This window comes from Pelmatolapia mariae, linkage group LG5 (assembly GCF_036321145.2).
Source record: "Pelmatolapia mariae isolate MD_Pm_ZW linkage group LG5, Pm_UMD_F_2, whole genome shotgun sequence".
NCBI lineage: Eukaryota > Metazoa > Chordata > Actinopteri > Cichliformes > Cichlidae > Pelmatolapia > Pelmatolapia mariae.
Window position 1 is genome coordinate 14635010 of NC_086231.1, and position 20858 is coordinate 14655867.

Sequence of the window (20858 nt, forward strand, 5' to 3'; positions counted from 1 at the left end):
GACCTCATCCATCTTACAAATGCATTATGATCTGGAAAATTATGTGCTGACAGGATTTCTTTTATTGACAGCGAAGATTTTGATCTGATAGAACATTTTACTGGAATTTACACTGGTAAATTCCTTTTGACGTAGCTCTCCAATATAATTTTCTGCTTATAGAGCTACATGCAACATAAACTGGAATATGGAGTTTATACATGTGTTTATAGTTTTGAAAACCTTGTGTCCAACATGTGGATCAAATCCTTGGACTGGTACTGTAAACAGTGATTTCTGTATTTAGCTTGTTTATGTAAATGCTGCAACAAAATGTCACAACATTAAAAAACACTCTGACTTGTTTCCCTAAATGTCGTCAGAAAGAGTTCAAATGCAGAAATTGATCCGCAAACAGCAAAATCAAACTTTGGAAATGCTGACAACTCTCATTAGTGAGATCTCTTTAAAGTGGTTTTCAGTCTTCTCCTGGGATTTGATATCCTTAAAACACAGGAGAAAAAAATGCTTGATTACTTTTGAGTGCAACTGTACTTAAAATATATGTCGAGCTTGCAATTACAAACATAACTCCACTAGACCTTAATAAAAAAGTAAGCCAACAAAGTAGTCCCAAATACTGCAGTTCCTCTAACAGCCACTTGAGGCTGGTTCCAAAAGGGATTTCCAACTTTAGAGCAGAAATAAACCCGTTTACAGCCTGGTACAAAACATGGTTCTGACTCTACAGGTAATTTATCTTCCATAACAACTAAATAAATCTAAATAAATTCCTTTTTAAACTTTAAAGTTACAGTGTGTAAGATGTCAAAGCTAGTTGTCCATAGATTTCAGTCAGCTCAAATTGTTTGCTTACTCCTCCCAAATCAACCGCATCATTCCAGCTGAGGTGGCTGTTGTAGGAATAATGTAATTCATTCAGTCGAGAGATCAAAAACATTTATATTAGATTAGCCCATAATGGCTGTTTACTGTTTGTTTACAAGAAAACATTTTTTGTACATACGACCTGAACTTTTTTTAATAATATCAACAATAGTAATAAACCAGGAAATACAAAACAGATGGGTGTGTAACTATTTTGCAGTATCCTATTTTTTTATCCTTTGAATTACCTCAAAAGCTCTGACCACCTTTCATCTGTAGTGAGTGTACTCAGACAGCAAAGTGACTCCGAACTGGATCCAGCTCGGAGGTTTTTGCGATCTGGGTAGGCTGTCAGTCCACTGTTTACCTCAGCTGTCAATATGCCGGATAAAAATCGTCTATGTCCAAAGTGCATTCATCTCTTTGTAGAAAGTCAAAAGATGTGTACAGTTTATTGTAGACTAGTAAAAAAATTTGTAGCTGAAGCGCAGATAAAATCCTGCTGAGGACGTGGTTGTGGTGAGAACATGCAGCAGTGTTTTCTCTCAGTGGAGAACAAATCCAGCAGATGGTTTCAGTGAGCTGTCAGTCAGTTGTCATCTCCTCGTCTTTCTCTGCCTGAATCAGCTGGACACCATGTTTCCTTCTGTCAGTCTCACCCTCAGCCTGCCCTTTAATGCTGAATCCAAACTCTGAACCTGATCTGTCGACTTGGCAGTGCTCCTGAGAGCCGTCCTGGGCCAGAATTCATCAACTCGATCACGCCTGTCAAAAGACTTTAAGGTCCACCTAACAAAGTTTGATATGTTCCAGGTTTCGAGACTCTCAGCTTGAGATCCAGTTAAGAGAATATAAGTTTCAAAGTGGTGTTTATTTAGTAACACTATATTCAAATGGTTCATAGCTGTCTGGATCTTTTGTTGACAAATAATTAAATGTGATCTTGTTTAACTCTGAAAGCACTGCAGTATAGTAAAATAAGAAAAATAAAAAATAAAACAGTGGATTCAGATAAAAAATTTAATGCAACATGTGTGTACCTGCTCAGCTCAGCCTCCAGGCGGTGCAGTTTTTCTGTGAGTGTTTTCCTCTCAGCTCTCAGGCCGTCACAGTCCTGCTGCAAACACGTACACCGCTGGTGCAATGCAGTGCACTCCGCTGTGGCAGCGAGACAGAGAGGATGCACAGTTATGATTAGTAGTGATTCAAAGACATGAACAGACAGCCTCAGACAAACATGCAGGCAGTGCTCACCCTGCAGCTCGCTGGCAGCGGTCTGCTGCTGTTGCTGCTGCGTGAAGGCCTCCTGCAGCCGGGCGATCTCCTCCTCGTACTTGGCGGCTGTGTTCCTCCAGTGCTCTAGCTCGGAGCGCACACTGACCAGGTCTGCCTGCAGGACAGTGATCTCACGCTCCCGCTCCGCCGTGGCCGCCTCCATAGCGTGTCGCAGGACGAGAATCTGATAGCAAAAACACAATCTTTCTCATAAGACTACAATTTACTGCAAACTGACAAACAGGGAGGCTTTTTGGATAACGAAAAATGAGTGACAGAGACTCCAAGGGTTCCTGAATCATTTAAACAAACAAACAAATCCATATAATGTTTTTTATAAACTTAGAAAGGACTATGAGCGAACAATGTCACAATGTTTACTATCTGCCATTTTTAGAAACAAGAATGTCTAGTTACAGTTTAATTTTTTATTAGTTTCAATGTTTTTTATTATTACAGTAATGATTTCAAAAGAAATTATTTAAAAAATATTTCCACAGGCAAGATGTAAGATGCACTAAAGCCTCCTGAGGACTTGTGTGTTAAAAAATGTAACCAGACTGAGTAAACCCAAAGACATTCCCTGAATATTTTTAATTGGTTTGAGATACTTTTGTAAGCACACAATGTTGTTTCAGTTAATTAAAATTTTCCCTTTTATTAGTTTTAGTTCAGTTTTTTTTTTTTTTTTTTGATCTTATTAGCAATTTCAACTTTTAAAGGGTTATTAATGACCCACTCAAACCCTGGAGTCCATGAAGAGTCTGACATGATACACATTAGCCAAGAGAGGTTTCAAGACAGAATGGAAGAGAAGTGAGGAAGAGTTATGACGAAGAACTGGTAGCAACAGTAGGTGAAGAGGTACCTCCTCCTGAGCAGAGTAAAGCTCCTCTCTGGTGCTGCAGATGGTGCTCTCCCTCTGCTCCCTCAGTGCCTCCATGTCAGCCTGAAGCTTCCCAAGCTGAGCTAAAAACACACAAACACATAGGAAGTGAGATGTGGCAGCTAAATACTTATTGATACAAATCTATAGTACATCTTTTTCTCTGTATTCACTCACTCTGCAAGAACTGGATCTGTTTGGTCGACTCCTCAGTCAGCTGAGAGTTACTCCTCCTCTCCTCCTCCAACAGAGCTGCACACCAAGAGTCACACAGTCACTATGTTTATACCACTGTCCTTATATATTTTAATGCAACATATAATTGGAGCGATGCAGGGCAAGAACTGTAATCTCACAAACTCAATAATACTGTAGTAAAACTGTATGAGGTAAACTTTAATTCAAACAAAGTTTGCGAGCTATTAATTATAATTAAAATTCTAATTATAAAATATAATCCATAGCATTGTGAGAACACTGTTACCTTGTAGCTCTAGACATTTCTGCTTGCCGGTGTTGGCTAATTCTTGGGCCTCCAGAAGCTCTCTGTGGAGATGGTGGATGACCTGCTCCGTGTCTCCAGGCTCTAGACCGGCCCGATGTAGCTCAGCTAACCACATACACAAACAAAATGTTAAGTACATTATTTATTATTATTATTATTATTATTTATTATTCAACGACAAAGTCAGGGTCTACAAATTATCTGTATTTTTATTCAAAAAACAAAAAACAGGAACTTTCCAGACTTAACTTCTTCACTGTTCAATAAATAAATATATGAATAAATGACTGAGCACACGGTGGCAGTGTGGAAATGAACTTACTGAACATAACTGACTGGACTATTTTTTTCAGTCAGCCATGAGTGTAGTGGGTGGGGGCGGTGGGGGGTGTCCAGCTGACTAGATAGTAGCTAGTAGATCTTTTATTGAAAAGATGGATGAAGTTGCCATGACGTCCTGGTTCAGTTATTCAGATTTACATGTGTATATTAGACATAAGTAAATGCAATCCCAGCTTTAAAAAATGCGCTTATTTAAAGTATCGCCTGAGACCACAAACTCTGCAGGAAACCATTTACTGAGGTCACAGGTCATGTCAATGAGGGCTTTTTCCCCCACTCATATTTAATACACCTAGACTTCTTATTGCACCCAAAGGCACCCCCTGCTGGCCCTTAGCAGGGGTGAGAGTTTAAGGCACTTCAGGCTTCGCTTCATCCGCCTTTCATACAGTCTGTAGACACAAACTCTCAAATGGAAAAAACACCAGGCCTTTCAGGGACCAGCACAGCTGAACATCTCCCTAATGGTCAGTTAAATACAATAATCAAACTGGGCAGCCCAGTGTTTTGGGGTTTATGATCACAGGTGCACGGCCACAGTTACCTTTGAGCAGAGCTACTCTGTTCTGAGGTTCATTCAGCTCTTGGTCGTTCATGTTTCCATCTGAAACACACAAAAACGCATAAAACTCCTGTGGCTGCTTCAGGATCTATACTCCAGCAGTTTCAAGATGAATCAGATACTGACATAATAAACTGCTAGAGAGAACAAGCAATCTTAAAAGATACATAACACCATTCCGTTTCAGGCAACTCATTTGTAACCCTTAGGAAAAAATCTAAACATTTTCAGTAATTTGTAAAGCTACGCCATGATTAATTAAAGATTGAAGAGCAGATAGTGTGAGACAGAACAGCTAAACTTTAAATAGATGTCAACGCTATTCGAAATTAGGTGGAAAAGAAAAACCTTTCCAGTAAAACTGAGAAAACACAAGACAAATTTCGGAATCGCCAAAATTAGACTTAAACCAATGAGCAGGAATGTATGGGTGTTTTCACTGACCTGACGTGTCGTCACTGCTGCGGTCTTTGCTGGGACTCAGAGTGTCGGACATGTCTGACTCTTTGGCATCCATCTGATTCCCTGTGGACGCACACACAAAAACAAACAGGCACATCAGCCAGGACTAACTAAAAAACTACAGTGTAATCAACAGACAGTCAATATTTACTCATGCCATCAAATTCAAAACCAATAAATTACTTTAATCAGCTGGAACACATGCACACTGTTCAGGGAGATTTATACTTCTACTTAAACGTAATTTTGGAATCATTAAAACTGAACATTTAAAAAAAATAAAACAATATCATAAAACCTAATTTCTAACTCTGGTGTGTTCTCTACCTTTGAGTCGATCAGGGCTGGTCAGGATGTCATCTCCCGCCGTCTGGTTGTTCTGTAAGTGGGCGTCCATCACTTCTACAGAAACATTAGGGTGAAAATTTCAGTTCAGGTTTTAAAAAAACAGCAATCCATTTAGCTTGCTTTTGTTCATGGATGAATCTATATCAGGACTCAAAAAAAACAAACAAAAGAAATCCAAAAGAAACTGAGTTATTAACTTACCATCAAAGTTGGCCAGTTTGTGGATTGAAGAACTGACGGTCTCCTTTAGCTGTTTGACCGCTGCAGAGAGAAAAAACAGAAAACCAGGAGGAATCAGTTTAAATAAGTCAGAAAATAAAATCTGACCTCCACCATTATCAGCTGGATTAGCAGTTGGTTAGTAAAAGTGTTAGTATACAAATTCAGAAAAACTAATGTTTTATTTCAAACTTCTCAAACTGAACAGCTGAATCAGAGATGAATCATTTTAACACAATTATCAGACGACTGGAAAAAACGTGTAAAACACTGAACCAGCTGACAGCTTGAAGTAATTAATCACTACTGCAGTGACATCTCACTTATGTATCCTTACATTCAGTATGATAAATCCAATGACATTTTTGTACAGCAAAAACTAACTGAATTCAAATGTGGAAATAAAGTTAATAAAAAAATAAATACTTAATGCAATAGAGACCCTTGAAAAAGCCAAACTACGCTTACCAGCTGTTATTATCTGTTCACACAATAAATGTGAAATTAAACTACAAAATTAACACAGGTCACTTCAATCAATTCCAAATGACCTTAAACAAAACTAAAGCTTCATCTAAAGTCCTAATCTCCATCTGTCCATTATATACCACACCAGAATGTGGCTGACAGCTGATAGTAAATGTAATCAACCGACAAGGAACAGCAGCAATAAAAATTCCACAGTGGATGATGTTTTCCTCAAATGTTTTCACACACTTGCTACTCAATCTGTTTCTGGTATGAGTGAAGACATGGTCAATGTTTAAAAAGGTAAATTTTCCAAAGTTATGTGAAATGAAGAAGCTAAAAGAGAAGGAAGACGAGGAAAAAAAATAGAAGGGAGCAAAAAAAAAAATCTGTGTTTCACTTTAGTGAAAAGTTATAAAAGCAGCATGCAGGAAAAAAACTTCTTTTTTTAAAGAGGAAGAAAGAGTTCAATATGCAGGAACATTTGGTCAGTGAGACATCACCAGGCTTAGGTGGGTCCTGGTTCCTCATGATGAACCTCTAGTTTCATAATTTTTCAGCTAAAGCCTGCTCAAATGATCTGGCAAATGGTATTAACACTTTAACTTAATCTTCCCAATAACATATTTGCTCTCTTCATTTACAACAGTCAAAAACAACAGCTGTGCTGTGATTTTAGGAATAATCACTCAGAGAGCTCATTCATGTCTGTGCCAGCTGCAGTGAGGTAAATTTCAAGAGCTGCTGCTGACAGAAAAACAAGATGTCGCTCTTGTAGAGTAGTATAGACTATTTAAAAAAAACAAAAAAACCCAAACATTTTATTTAAATAAAAAACCCCAAAGAAACTGGCTTCTTTTTTCCACTCTGTTCTGTTCTGGTATTTATCTGTCTTACACACTCGACCAAACAACAAATACAAAATTAAACAAAAAGTAAGTTAAAAATCAAAATGTCTCTTCCAGCAAACATAAAAAAATATAACATCTCCTAAGTAAGGTTAAGTCTTTTGTGCGATTTGGTGCATCTCTAATAAATAAATAAATAATCCAAAAAGTAGCTATATTAATACTGAAACAAACAAGAAAAGAAGGTAGAATATTCCCTCCAAACAAAATGTATAAATTCTAAACACGAAAATCAGTCCGTGCATAATCACATTGCTCCGCCCATCAAAAAGTCACCTGCACGAATATATCGCCTATCATCGCTTATTGGACTGAAAAATTTTACATATCGCCCAACCTTATCTACAACTTTTCTTTAAGAGATCATCCTTGGGTGTGGCAAGGATAATAGAAAATTGTGCTAGAAATCGATGTTGTTTTGTTTCTTGTGTTTTTTTAAAATCATACTTTATTTTTATTCTTTACTTTGTACTACATGACATTTTGCAGTGAACAAAATAAAGACCCACAGCAGCAAAGAACATTTGTTTGAAACCATGGAAACACAAACATAGCCATTAAACAATTATATCTGCATAAAATAGTTTGGCTGTTTAAGGCTTAAATACTACGCTTAATACTACTCAACCTTAAAAAGTTTATACTGCTTAGCCCGTCTTTATGAAAAGAACCACTTGCAGTTTTCTCAGAATACTCTTTATCAGCCTGTTTCACACAAAATAAAACTGCTCTGAAGAAACATCCAATTAAAGAAAAACAATCTTCATCCAAAAGATTTAATCACAGTTCACTAGTTAAGTAAAGAAGAATGAACAAGAACAGAAACAACTTTAAACCAGGAAAATCCAAAGATGTGATGATGTGTTAAGGCATGTGAAGAATGAGTAAAAATGTAGATTTCATTACATCACATCTCGAAATTTAGAATTTTTAAAATCATTACAAAGGGGGATATTATGGTATTACTGGAATTTAGTGGAAGAAATTTTTAGTTATTAAATGTAAATGTCCAGATCTTATAATTCTGAGGAAAACAAAATAAAAATTGCCTAAGTATAACTTAAATGTTGTGCTTTCCATTTTATGACTTAAGCGCTCTGACAGTTTCATTTGGCTTCTCCTGGCATTGTTTGGCCTCCGTAGGGAAGAAAGTAAAGGAAATAATTAGGAAAAAGTGTTTCGGTGTACAGCAGAAATGGATGCTTGTACTCACGCGGACACTCAATCAATTGTTGGATTCTAGTTGAGTCTCCTCCGCTGTTGTTAACATGACAGTTGTCTGATAGAAACACAGAGAACTGACATTACTATGAAGACTATCAGAGCAGAGCCTGGTATTTCTTTTAGATTTTATTGATTCTGCTTATCGATGCCAGGGTAAATTGAATCATGGATTTAACGCAGATCGATACAATTCTTTTGAATATCTGGATTTTTTTTAGTTGTTTTTTTTTTTTTGTTTTTTTTTTAATTTGTCCTGATTTTAAACTGGTTTTATTGCAATATTATATTGAACTGCAAGACAAGTGGGTTTACTGCATCCCATGTGCTTGTGCCTCTGTAGCCAATATAAGCACACTGAAGAGCAGACCATAAGACTTAATGTTCTGGATTAGATAAACAGAATCAAAAAACATTGTCCTTAAGGATCGACAAATCTGGAACAGGATCCAGTGGAGAACTGGCTCTCCACACCCAACCCGGTTTTAGACCGGACGGGTAGAACCAAAGACAGAAATCATGACAGACAAACAGGTAGAAGCAGGAAGAATGCCTGAAAAAACGATTTACAGAGAACTTCGAGGACAGATAGATGCACAATAAAAGGATGGAGCTGAAATTAAAGCCAAAATTGGTCTCTTCAGACAGAAAGTTATAACACAAAGGTTCTGGACAGATACCACATCAGACAAGATGTGGACAAGCAAACAGCAGACAGGAAACATAAAGCCTCCCAGCAAGTTTTCATTTCAACATCACGCACAAGAAATAACGAGTTAACCAGCCCAACAGTTTTCACAAGTCCGCTCGAATTTTGAAGAAATAATAATAATAATAATACCACCTCATTTTTGCATCTAAGTACAGATGTTACCAAAACAAAGTGAAATCAAAAAGATGATACAGTTTAACTCCCAAAAATCTAACAATACACAAAAACTGAATTCAAGGCTCGGATCAAACAAGTTATCATTTAAATGTGCAAAATATGATGCTCATTTTAAGTAAAGTATCACGGTCTGAAATAGGTTATTTCACGAAAACTGGAGGATAGTCATGCGTAATATGATGTGGCAGGAATGTTTAACTGGCTGTTGTTAAAGAAAAAAAAATTGGATAGTGTCTGTGATCTTAACCCACTTCATTAAAAAAGAAACGGAAAGGGGAAAAAAAAAATCCACCACATTTTGGACCACTGTGGGTACCAATTTAGGAGATATTGTGTCATTACACAGTATGCAAACCCATGAACAGAAAAAGCAGGACAGTTAAAATTTGATCGACTGGCCCAGAAGGCAGTGTTCAGTTGAATCCTGCCAGAGGACAGAAAGCAAACCAAGCACATGATCTCCTTGTTGGAGTAATTAGAGATGGCAGATTTGAACGGGATTAAGGTCACTCTGCACTCATTATAAATTACTAGGTAAAACTAGTTCCTCACTAAGAGGGTTTAAAGGAGTGGTTAAAAAAATAAAATACATTTTTAAATTAGAAAGTGTTTTTCTGTATCCTAAAATAAAGATCAATGTTAAAAACAAAACAAAAAAAACAAAAACTGGAGAACACTCCCCCCCAAAGAAAATAATATCAAGAGCAAATTATTCCCTAAATGTTTTTCTAATTATTTGTATTACAATAGCATTTTGTTTTGTTAATTCTGTGAAGGAAAACCTTTTAAAAAAACAAGCCTAGATATAAATTAAATAGTTTATTATTATGATAATTAAACTACCATCAGCATCTTCATCTTCCCCAACTGCACCATCATCGGTGTCTGTATCCTCCTCATCATCGTCTTCCTCCTGGCTCTCGCGTATCTGCTGTGTGGAATCTCTGTCCTCGACAAGCTCCTCTACTGGTCCGTGGGGGACAGTGACGACATCTGTCATGTGACCAGATCAGATATAGACGATTTTGTCGAAATGTCACCAGAAATGTTGAGCACAGAGTCTAAATGATGGCGGGTTCCGTCATAAGGTGATTACTGTGGCGAGGTGTGCAGTGAGGCAGTCACCCGCAGCATTCATGTTCAGAGTGTCAGGCATTCAATGACCAGAAGTCAATCAGTGACCAAGGCTACTTTTCCCCCCACAGGAAGAAAAACAAAGCAGTGGACAGTTTGGAAACCAGAGAAACAGCCCAGATTATCCAAAAAGCCCCAGAAAAAAAAATCACTATCACCAGTGGATATACCGACCATCGAGCTATTTAAAGGACATGAAGCCTTGTACAAATCCTACGGGCTTCACACACAGCTGAAACTGAAGGTCACATGAAACACTTTGGCTTCAAAAGACTTTAGAATCAGAATCAGAATACTTTATTAATCCCTAAGGAAAAGATGTACCCCTGAACAATCATTAAAAAGAAAAAGCTTTAGGCGGTGTGACAACAATACCTCATCAGCCTTTTACGGCTGAGGGGTAAAAACTATTAACTTAATATAAATTAAAGTTCAGATCACCAGAGCCACAGCATCAGCAAACCTTTGGTTGTTTTAGGTAAAATATTTACTCGCCTTAGTTTCATGTCATATTTTTTTACCTGTTCGTCAGAGACCCACTTTCACATTTCAACTCCCAGTTTCAGAATGTACCAAAAAAAAAAAAATAATAATAATCCTATCTCGCTCACTTTTCTCCAAACGACATTTTTCTTCCTCTCACTATCTAACAGCAAAGTTAAACCAAACAGCTCAAGCTGCCATTTAAGGGCGTCATCAAGCTTCCCCTCCATTTCTTAATGGCATCAGAAGAATCACAGCTGAAGAGTTGCGAAACAGACAAAGAAAATTTTTTGCTCAAGTTGCTCATTCAATTCTGAACTCGCCTCTATTCCCGTTGCCTAGTGCAACATCTTACATCAGCTGGAATCATTGTAGAGATATATGTAGTTACACTATAAAACTTAGCTGCTTTATTGGTGAGCGAACCGTAAAAATCTCTGGAAAATGACCACAACGTTTTTTTGCACAAGAACCCACATACTGTATGATGGATGCAGCTAGTGTGCAGTGCCTTAATCCCCTAATTTGTTTTAACATGCAGTGTAAAGCTTTAATATTTGTTTACTTATTCAAATAAGTCATAACTGGAATAATAAGAACAACCTTTACAAAGTTGGAAATATTTGCTATATTTCATACTGTAATTAGCATAAATGATGCTGGTCCTACAGCTCCCATTTTTGGTGACTTATGAGTTAGTCAATAATGCTGCAGGGTGCGCTCATGTGCAGCCACTTTTCATATAATAGGTCTGTATAAAAGGGGAGGGCTGCAACTGAGCCTGACAACCATGCCCAATATATTTCCCACTGATTTTCAACACTGGATATATTCCTGATAAAATATTTTAACTTCCTGTTAACCCCCCAGTAATATTGCTGTGTAACAATGTATTTCTATAAGTAACATCACCTAAAACTAATTATTATAATCCTTCTTAATATTTGAAAACTTAAATTTAGGTCATTTTATCTCAGTGTTTGTTTCTGATTATAAACGTGGAAAAAGCTGACACTTTCGGAATACTCTCAGGACTTATTTGAACGCTTCAGTTCCTGCACCAAGATATAAACTACCAGAGGAAATGGAAACCCGAAGGCTGGATGTCATGCTACCATAAACAAGACGAAAACAGAAGACACCCAGATTCCCGTGACAGACAGAAGTTCAGTGATAAGAGCAGCAAGCAACAGGAAATTACATGGAAATCATGCAGGAAGCTGTCATGCATCATTAGTGGAGGCTGAGGAAGTGATAGAGATACACAAACAGACGGTGGTGGAGATGACGCAAACCCAGGACATGTGGACTCACCCAGACTGTTGTTCTCTTTAATGCTTTTCTCTTGTAGCTGTTCTAACCGCACTGTAAACAACAACAACAACAACAACAACAAAAGCAGGGAGAAGTGTTGACTGACAGGAAGTCCGAGCACAGGTCAAAGACATGATCTGACCTGCGCAAGAGGCGCTATGTTGTTAAAGTGATCACTATGCCAGCGGGTTAAATAGGACTGTGTGTGTGTGTGTGGCTCTGTGTATAGTTGTAAAGATGCAGATGATGCAGATTGATCACCAGGTGACTGAAAAACCATCATTTAATGTATCCAACCTATCATGAGTTTAACCAGGTCATTCAGTACAAAAATGAAATTGGCTATGATTTTAATAAATATTCTAAGTTACTGGACCACAAAGTACACGAGTGGGTTGGCATTTAAGCTGCGAAAAGGATTATGACTAGAGGATGAGCATGTTATCAAAGCACAGGTAAAAAGGAGACCTTTCATTTGTTATAAATTGTTTTGTCCAGCCACCTGTCTCATACTACGGTAATATGACCTCCTCGCAATTTAGTCAAAATACACTTTTTGTCATTTTCTCCATTAATTATTGCAAAACAGATCCAACATCCTAATCGGATGCCTAAATAAACTCAGATGTCTAATTGCAAGTAGCAGATCAACTCTGAGCTCCTCCTGAATGAGAAGTTGCTGTCCAGTTGCTTTTATTACATTTTGGGATCAAGCTTTGATTTGATTCAACCATATGATTGGATTAAGCGTCCAAGTCTGTGTAATGCCACATGAATTGAAGTGTGTGTGTGTGCGCGTTTGTTTGTACCCTGCAGGGCAGCAAGCCTCTCATTGGTGAAGTCATTGTCTGCCTGCAGAGCCTCGATGCGAGCCTGGAGAACCTGCTCCTTCTCCTCCATTTCCTCAATCCGTAGTTCCAACTCCCTCTTCTCTGTCGCGCCACGCTGAGTGAGCTCCTCTTGTCTTCCCTCTGCAGCCTGGAGGAGGAGAAAAGGACGTAAGAGAGGTTAGCCAAAGGAAGGAACAGAAGAGGACAAAGACAAGGGTAAAAAAAAAGTGGAATAAGGAGGGAAATGGGGAGAAACCAAATAGAAAAAAAGATTATATGCTACATAAAACACAGCTCCCATTTTTGATAAATAAGGATTATTCTGAACTATAAATAATGCAAAGCTGCTCTAGCAGAGTCTAAGGATAAAACACAAAATGAGCTTAAAATGAGCACAGATTCCCTCTACTGAATTTGTAGATAATTTATTCTAAATATATCTCCAAAAACACATTTAAATAAAACTTCTTTTAAAATGAAGTAATGCTGCAGGAAAATAAATAATTTTCCCTTGGCAGTTACCTTAATTTTGTCAGTGAGCTCTTTGATCTCATTAACAGCTGCGTTGTACTTGTTGGCGAGCTCCCTCAGCTCCTCCTGACTCCTTTCAGACATCTCCTTCAGGTGGGTGCACTCGTCCTCGGTGTTACTGAGCGTGCGCTGCACAACAGCAGAGATGGCACCAAATGTTAACCTTAGAAATTTTAATTATTTTCATTCTGTGCATACCATATACACATGTGTATCGTACCTCCACCTCTGACAGCTTCCTGACCACCTCGATCTTCTCCTGCAGAACTCTCCTCAGAGACTCCTTTGCCGTTGTCTCGTAGTTGTGTTTGTCCTCCTGAAGAGCCAAGAGTTCCTTACGGATCCCTTCCTCCGTCTGGGACTGAAAGAGAATTTTAAAAGGCGATGATCACTTTAACTTTGCTTTGATTCATTGTAGAAGTATGCAGCCATTTTTTATGTGTATGTATACCTTAGAGTAAGCTTGTAACTGACTGCCCATCACCTCCAGCCTGGAGAGCAGACGGTCCTCATCAATCAAAGCCTGTAGGAGACACACACTTAGTTTACAGCAGTCCTTATCACATTAGATACCATCTATAGATGAAAATAATGGGAAAACAAGACAAATTAGTTTAACTAATCGCAGCGTAGTGTACTAAATGACCCTGATTAAATATGAGCAGTTAGATATGATGTTGCAAACTCGAGGTGAATCCAAGTTCACAACTCTATATAGGCTCTATTATTGAATAACCAATGAAAGTGCCATGCCTCATTTTGTTGTGCTCATATTTGTGATTTGTGGGAAACACTATACTTATATGTTACTAAAAAGACTGAATGCTGAACTGCCAGAAAGCATGATCACAGCTGCACCTGTTCCTCAACTTGTGAAGAATGAAGAAATGAAGAATGAAACGTGGTATTTCCTACCTGCCAGCTGCTCTCTGAGGCCTCCTGAGTGGTGGCTAACAGACGCTGCAGAGTGGCTAACTTCTGCTCCAACATCTGCTCTCTGTGTAAGGCCTCCTAGAGAGTGAGAGGGAGGTCATCGATGAAAAATAACTCAGGACAAACAAAAGCTTACACAGTTATTTATGACAATGTCTGATTTTTATCCACTAATATTAGTGCACCAGTTAACTTCAGTTAGCTGCTTTTTCTTTGCGGTTTATTGTAATCTTTGCTTGGAACCTTCCAAGGGACAGAGGATGCAAATTAGTTCTAAGCTAACTCTGGTACAGTGCATCAACATTTACGATAATATTATACTTGGTTCCGTTTTTAGCTACAATCACTTAAAATTAAAATAAAAACAAAACAAAATCAGTAATCAGATTTTTTCACTCTTCCTTTAGAAATAATTTAAACATGTATTCCTCATTTTAGTTCTTTGTGCTTTATAGAAAGTTGTTTTTTAGTAATGACCTCTGATGTATGCTTTTCATTGTGTAATCTATTTTTTTGATCAGATAAAACTTCACATCAATTTCACATCAGAGAAATACTCCTGTCAAGTCTTCACAGAACCCAATGTTGTCTTGTTAAAGCAGACCTATTCTGTTCATTTCCCAGCTTCATAGCTTTAGTCCCTTGGGTTGTAACAGAGTAAGCCTGCATTCTTCTGATTGGATGCTGTTTGTAAACACAAGGGTTGAGCGGCAGGTGGGTGGAGCCTTCAAGCCTGATAACTATATGAAGGATATCCCTCTGCATGGCATCATATAGATGTTGCAAAAACAGCCAAAAACCAGCTGTTTAGAGCAGTCTGAAGCCTGAACTTATGGCTCACCATGATTATTTGTATGTGAGCAAGCACCAGTTTAACTGTGTTTGTATATATTTATATAAATAAGAAAATAAGGAGAAGCACAATCACATTTCAGAATCCTCATTATTGTTAGTGTAGTTCTCAAATATGTCCAGTAGGTGTCAGTGTATTACCTGTAGATACTGGGAGAGCTGGAACAGTTCCTGAGAATACATACTGGGAGTGTTGGCTGCAACCTAAAAAACAAACACAAACACAAACCATGGAAACATGCTGACAGTTGTCTGAGACTCATTCAGCCTTTTGTTTGAATGCAAGGACGACAAACAGCTGAAAAACCAAAGGTTAAAGAGTAAGCTGACCTTAACATACAACAAACACATACATGAAGACAGAGCACAGGAACAGTGCAGGTCCACTTCTGCCTAACCACATCTCTGATCATTAAAACACGACATGAAATATATAATTCTCTGCTTTCATTGATTCACTTTGAGCTTCAGAATTTTCTGAACGACTCTCCGTTAATAACTTTCATTTCAATATCTGTTTGTCAGTCAGTAATGTTTATCTATGCATCTATGCAACTGTTACTGTTGTAGCCACTAATTTCTTACCTCTTTCCCTCTGATAATGACAAATAACTTCAGTATCAAAAATGGGTCAGAAAATGAATAATGTAGTGTATTCATCTTAGTTCTGTTTGTTTTTTTAAAGTTGTATAATTTCTAGGGGAAAAAACATATTTATTGTAAATTACGTCTGGTGGCCTACATGCAGTACCTTCACAGCCTCATGCTTTTCCACACTTTAAGCCTGGGTCAATGCTAAGTTGTGTATCATAGAATGGATGCTAACTATCTGCTACTGACTGCTCGTAGCAAAACATATTTAGCACAAAAAAGTGTTAAAGCTAGTACTGCTTTTCTTTTTGTTGTTGGAGGCTGTTGAATTTAACGAAAGAATCCTTAATGAAACAAATCTAGTCAAATTTCAAATAGGTCTGTGTGATAGCAAGCAAAGTGATGAAAACACTCAATATAGCCTACAAATAACCACACTGACATGTTCAGGCTCTCCAATCATCTGAAGAAAGAGTTCATGTACACAGGAAAAAGCTCTGTGGAAAATTAAACTTTAAGGAGTGACTGATAACGAGCAGTACTGATAGTGTCCATTAGTGTTACGCTCAGCTGGATTTCTGTTAGCCATTTCCATCTGCTTGCTTCTCGCAGACTTTACACTTACACAGTATTTTAATACAGGCAAATAATAAATATGTTCCTGTTGTCAGACAACAGATTAACCATGAAATATCAAAGCCGCATGGTCACCTTTGTATGTCCACAGCTATTCCTGCTGGTTGGTTTTTATAATAGATCTGTGAGCTGGTTTTCTTTTATCCTTATATATATGTGTACAAATCAAATCAGCATGCCCTTTGCTATCGATGTTTTATGTTTGTTACCAGTATGAGAACATAATGAGGAAAACACCTTTTACACTTGCGGCTGTAACCTACATAAGGTTTAATACATTTATACACACACACATATGACTATGTGTGTTGAGACCTGGGAGATGTGAGGATCCTGCTTTAGAACACTTAACTATGTTTAAGAATGGCTCAAATGTAATCATAGCTCCTCCCAGGCGTGCTCACACACCAGCCTACATTCCTCAGACAGGTTATACTGAGTCTTTGCTGTTCTGAGGAAGAATCAGAGCAGGGCGAGGCAACAGAGGAAGCCTGGTACAACACACTATGGGTAAACAATTAGTCTGGTACTGCACTGTATGGCACATAGAGTTACATTACATCTATATAATGTGTTTAAAAAATTTTGTTAAAGTACCATGTGTCTATATGATCACATGTGGTGTGGTACAGGAAACTATAGAAAGGTGTTCGTTATGATATGACAAAGACTTACTCGTTCATTCAAATTACATGATAAATTATCCCTTGTGTGAACACAGCACTGGGAGCCAGCTGGTGCATGCGGACTAATTCAACTAATTGCAAAGTAGCTGTAAAACAAACCACAGCAACTAAAGCTCGTAATTTCTACGGATTTCTTTTTTTTTAAATTTCTTTTTCAAAGGGTTGATACCTTATTACTAGAACGTCTTGATACCGGTACAGGTTTTCACATGCTCAAAACGGTCCGTGTTGCCTTACTGAGCATAAATCTGTATGCTTTCCTAATATTTTATGACTATTTGCAAAAAACCCAAAAAAAAAGATTTCTAAGGAAATCCCACTATTTAAAAAAAAAAAAAAACACTGATTAAAATCAATATTTTCATATATCTAAAGATTTTACTTTGTGGGAAGCTCAAAGTCTCTTGATAAATTCCAATATTTTTATATGCAGAAATAATCTTGTAGTGTACTTACAATACGTTGGTACTAGTCAATTTATCAGCTAAACTCTAACAGCAAATTTCCCGATTACAGTACTAAGGAATTTTCTCAGTGTTACAACATTGAGGTTAAAGAATCAACCTCAATTCCTTCTGGAACTTTAAAAGAAGTCTATATGACTGAATTTAGCACCTGACTTGTAGAAAAACAAAAAAAAGTGTACTTTAAATTGTACGGGGTATTTTGTTTTTGTTTTTGGCTTCATTCATGCTCTTTGATGCCTGTCTGTGTAGGTTTGTGAGACTTCCTGGAACAGCAGCTTTCAGTGTTGCAAATTTTAGCATCTTTTAATTTAGCTTGGAAATTCACCTCACATGGAGAGGCAGATTCCAAGAAGCATGACAGGAATGACCAATATTACTGTAGATTGGGAAAACTTTGTACGCCATTGCACCAAATTTTAAGTGTTAGATTTGCAGGATTGCAAATCCCACCAAAGCTGGCCCAAATTTAAACCGTGCAACTGTATAAAAGATAATGTCCCGCTGTGTGGATTATGGACATTATCTGTGAAAAGCAGTGTTTACACACAATTCAAACATTAAAACATTTTTTAACCATCCCATTTAACCCAAACACAACCGGAGTCAAGGCATGTGCGCAGTCACAGCACAGCTCACCAACTTAGCTGCTTATTCAACCCTTCATCTCTCCTTACCGTGAAGATACAGGAGAAGTAACTTTAAAGCACACTAAAATAAACAATGGCAAGTTGAGTCACGCAAGTCTGAAGTGTGCCACATGCTGATGTAGACTTTGGTAAAGCTAGAATTGATTTTCATAGATATGAATTTCCAAATCAATAACTGAAATGTGAAATGCTGCAAATAACATCTTTTTAGTGAGGGGTTACAGATAACTTTTCATTAAAGTACGAATTTGTCTGAGTTAGATTGACCAATGAGCACAAAAGGACCATCTAGATAGCGCAACACAGGGGCAAAAAAAGATAGTATAAAAATGTTTATATTTATACAGTTTACTTTCAACTTTCAATTCCAATCTAATACTCTGAATTATACATTACTGCACACATTAGTAATTAGTTTAGTAAAAGGAAGCAATCTAAGTTTTCCTGTATAAGCACTTTAAGTTATTATGAACATTATGAATAGGGCTGGGTATCGTCACTGATTTCTAGAATCAATTCAATTCCGATTCACAAGGTCCCGAATCGATTCGATCCACGATTCGATTCGGGGAAATTTTGCCTCAGGCATTCAGAAATATAATTCTGATCACCCATCAGTACATATCTATATTTTTTATATCTATAAAAAGAAAGCTGACACTTGTGAGACTTTATCAAAGGTGTAAGCATCACAGCAGATTCCTTTGTGTCAAAGTAACTGAGGATAAAACACAGAAAAACATGAAGGCGGTTTTCCTGGTCTGGGTTTTTATAGCAGATGACCTTAAAAATATTGTGCAGTCAAAAACGAAGTGAAGCAGAGCAAAGTTACAGAGGTTTGATTAGAGACACAGCTAAGCATTTCACAATTTTGCATAATTTTAAAAAGTTAACATTTGTTCAGTATTGAACAGCAGAAATGAGGCTTTGTTGTCGGAAGTAAGTTTAAAAAAACAAACAAAAAACAAAACAGCAGCCGTCACTGAAGACTGGTGGGTAATAAGTAAGCGAATAATGCAAAAAACAGATTTTTAGATGGGAAACTATTCCTTAGAGAGAGATCTCTACATGAAGTGTGATTTTATCGTGGTGGAAGCAAAACAGCAAAAGTAAGAGGAAATTATGTTTATGTGAAGCGAAATGTGAAGTGTAGTTTGGATCGTCTTTGGCTGCTGGTTCAGTCAGTATTGTTTGGAGAGAGATAAAACCTGCAGCTTCAGAATCTAGCGCAAAAAGGACATAAACACAAAGCGCCCGCTGACGCTTCAAAATCAGTGAGCTGTTGGCTTGAGTGGACAAACATCTAAATGTATGTGAAACCACAGCCTGTACAGTGGCAGAAAAAAAAATCCTGCTTCTTGATGCACATGAAGGATTTCTGTAATGCTGCAGCACCAACTGGCAGGGATCTCTGCATTCCTCTGTCAGCTGACTAACTCCACTCTGTGTGTTTAAAGACCACTTATGTGTGTTAAAAATACAAACACACACTCTTAGATGCTTCTCTGAGGTGTAGCCCTACATGTGAGTGAGTGAGAGACACTTTGACATGGGACAGGACAACACAAACAAAAACACGCACACACATACATACTTCTGTTCTTACCTTGTCTATAGGTAGTGGTAACGGAGGCTGGATGACACTGAAAGAGGAAGAGAGGAGAGAAAAAAGTTCGTCACCATAGAAACACCAAAGAGCAAAGACACATGGAGTAACCACGGAGACCGAAATAAAAAAAATGTTCCTGGAAAAGTCTTTCAGCTCATTTTAATAAAACACTCATTCTATTACGACCAAGTCACTGGCAACAAGGAGTCCATTTCTCACACCTTTCTGACATTTCACCGGGTATAAATCACTTGATGTAAAAAAATATCCACTCAGCAACTGAGCCTTGCAACAATTTTTAGATGGGAAGAGCAGAGGAAAAGACAAAGGAAAAAAAAAAACCTAAGACTTTTCGGACTAAAACTTTGGTTATGTTCATAGGTTATTTATGCAACTGGGAAAAAATAAAAAGTGAGCATTTATATATTACATATTTATGTATGTAATTTAATCAAGCAAAAACCTCCAGATCTGAAAAATGAAGTCAATTCATGAAGAAAATCCCTCTAATGGCCACTTAAGGCAGGCTTTTAAAGTGAGTTAGTCGGCACAGACTCACATGTTAAAATGTCTAACTTTGCAACATAAATAATCATGTTTACAGCCTGCAACAAAACCTTTGTTGACAGGAAATTCTATAAAAAGGGGGAAACTAACAAGAAAAGATAATAACCTGGTTATGACCAAGTGTATGAAAAAAATGACAGTCAGTTATTAGTAGCGGTAGTAGCAGTAGTAGTAGGAGGAGGAGGAATAATTGTAGTATTAGTATTTTTTTATTACCATTTTTAATAGTTAACCTGTTTTCTCAGCTAAATGCTCCATCAGAGACTGCACTCAGGTGGGTTTTATGTGAAATACACTAATAACAATACTCAGTATCTCAGTGATACTTTTATAGGAAGATGAGTGGATATCTTTTGTTTGTGTGTTTGTTTTTGGAAAGGCATGAAATCACGCTGTCTAAATTCCTAAGTACCCTGCTATACTGGAATAAAACTGAAACCTAAGAGTCAAATAAATATCGCCATGTGTTACTTCAAAATGGCAGGTAACTGGTTTCCATATTATTTTTTAAGTAATATTATTAGTTGACTAATTTAATTCACATACTCAATATCAGTTTCACTTGCACCCTGAAAAACACTCAAACACATACGTGTTTTTAACTTTTGGTGAACTTGCACTGAATC

The 20858-nt window shown here is 37.4% G+C and overlaps 1 protein-coding gene across 9 annotated transcripts in view; it reads right to left on the minus strand.

Annotated features, from left to right (window-relative positions):
* slmapa (sarcolemma associated protein a) overlaps positions 1-20858 on the minus strand; it is a 76227-nt gene that overhangs the window by 14249 nt on the left and 41120 nt on the right. For 2 of the 9 annotated variants that reach the window (XM_063473762.1, XM_063473763.1), the window contains exons 4-22: positions 19663-19699; positions 15171-15233; positions 14160-14255; positions 13696-13767; positions 13465-13605; positions 13236-13373; positions 12693-12861; positions 11884-11934; positions 9796-9945; positions 8056-8121; positions 5449-5508; positions 5227-5301; positions 4882-4962; positions 4420-4479; positions 3513-3638; positions 3206-3280; positions 3011-3111; positions 2122-2326; positions 1908-2025 (exon numbers count right to left, since the gene is read on the minus strand). In XM_063473762.1, the coding sequence (XP_063329832.1) occupies positions 1908-2025; positions 2122-2326; positions 3011-3111; positions 3206-3280; positions 3513-3638; positions 4420-4479; positions 4882-4962; positions 5227-5301; positions 5449-5508; positions 8056-8121; positions 9796-9945; positions 11884-11934; positions 12693-12861; positions 13236-13373; positions 13465-13605; positions 13696-13767; positions 14160-14255; positions 15171-15233; positions 19663-19699 (1884 nt within the window). The remainder of the gene's footprint in view (positions 1-1907; positions 2026-2121; positions 2327-3010; positions 3112-3205; positions 3281-3512; positions 3639-4419; positions 4480-4881; positions 4963-5226; positions 5302-5448; positions 5509-8055; positions 8122-9795; positions 9946-11883; positions 11935-12692; positions 12862-13235; positions 13374-13464; positions 13606-13695; positions 13768-14159; positions 14256-15170; positions 15234-19662; positions 19700-20858) is intronic. The other 7 variants (XM_063473767.1, XM_063473771.1, XM_063473768.1 and 4 more) reach the window with 5 other exon arrangements.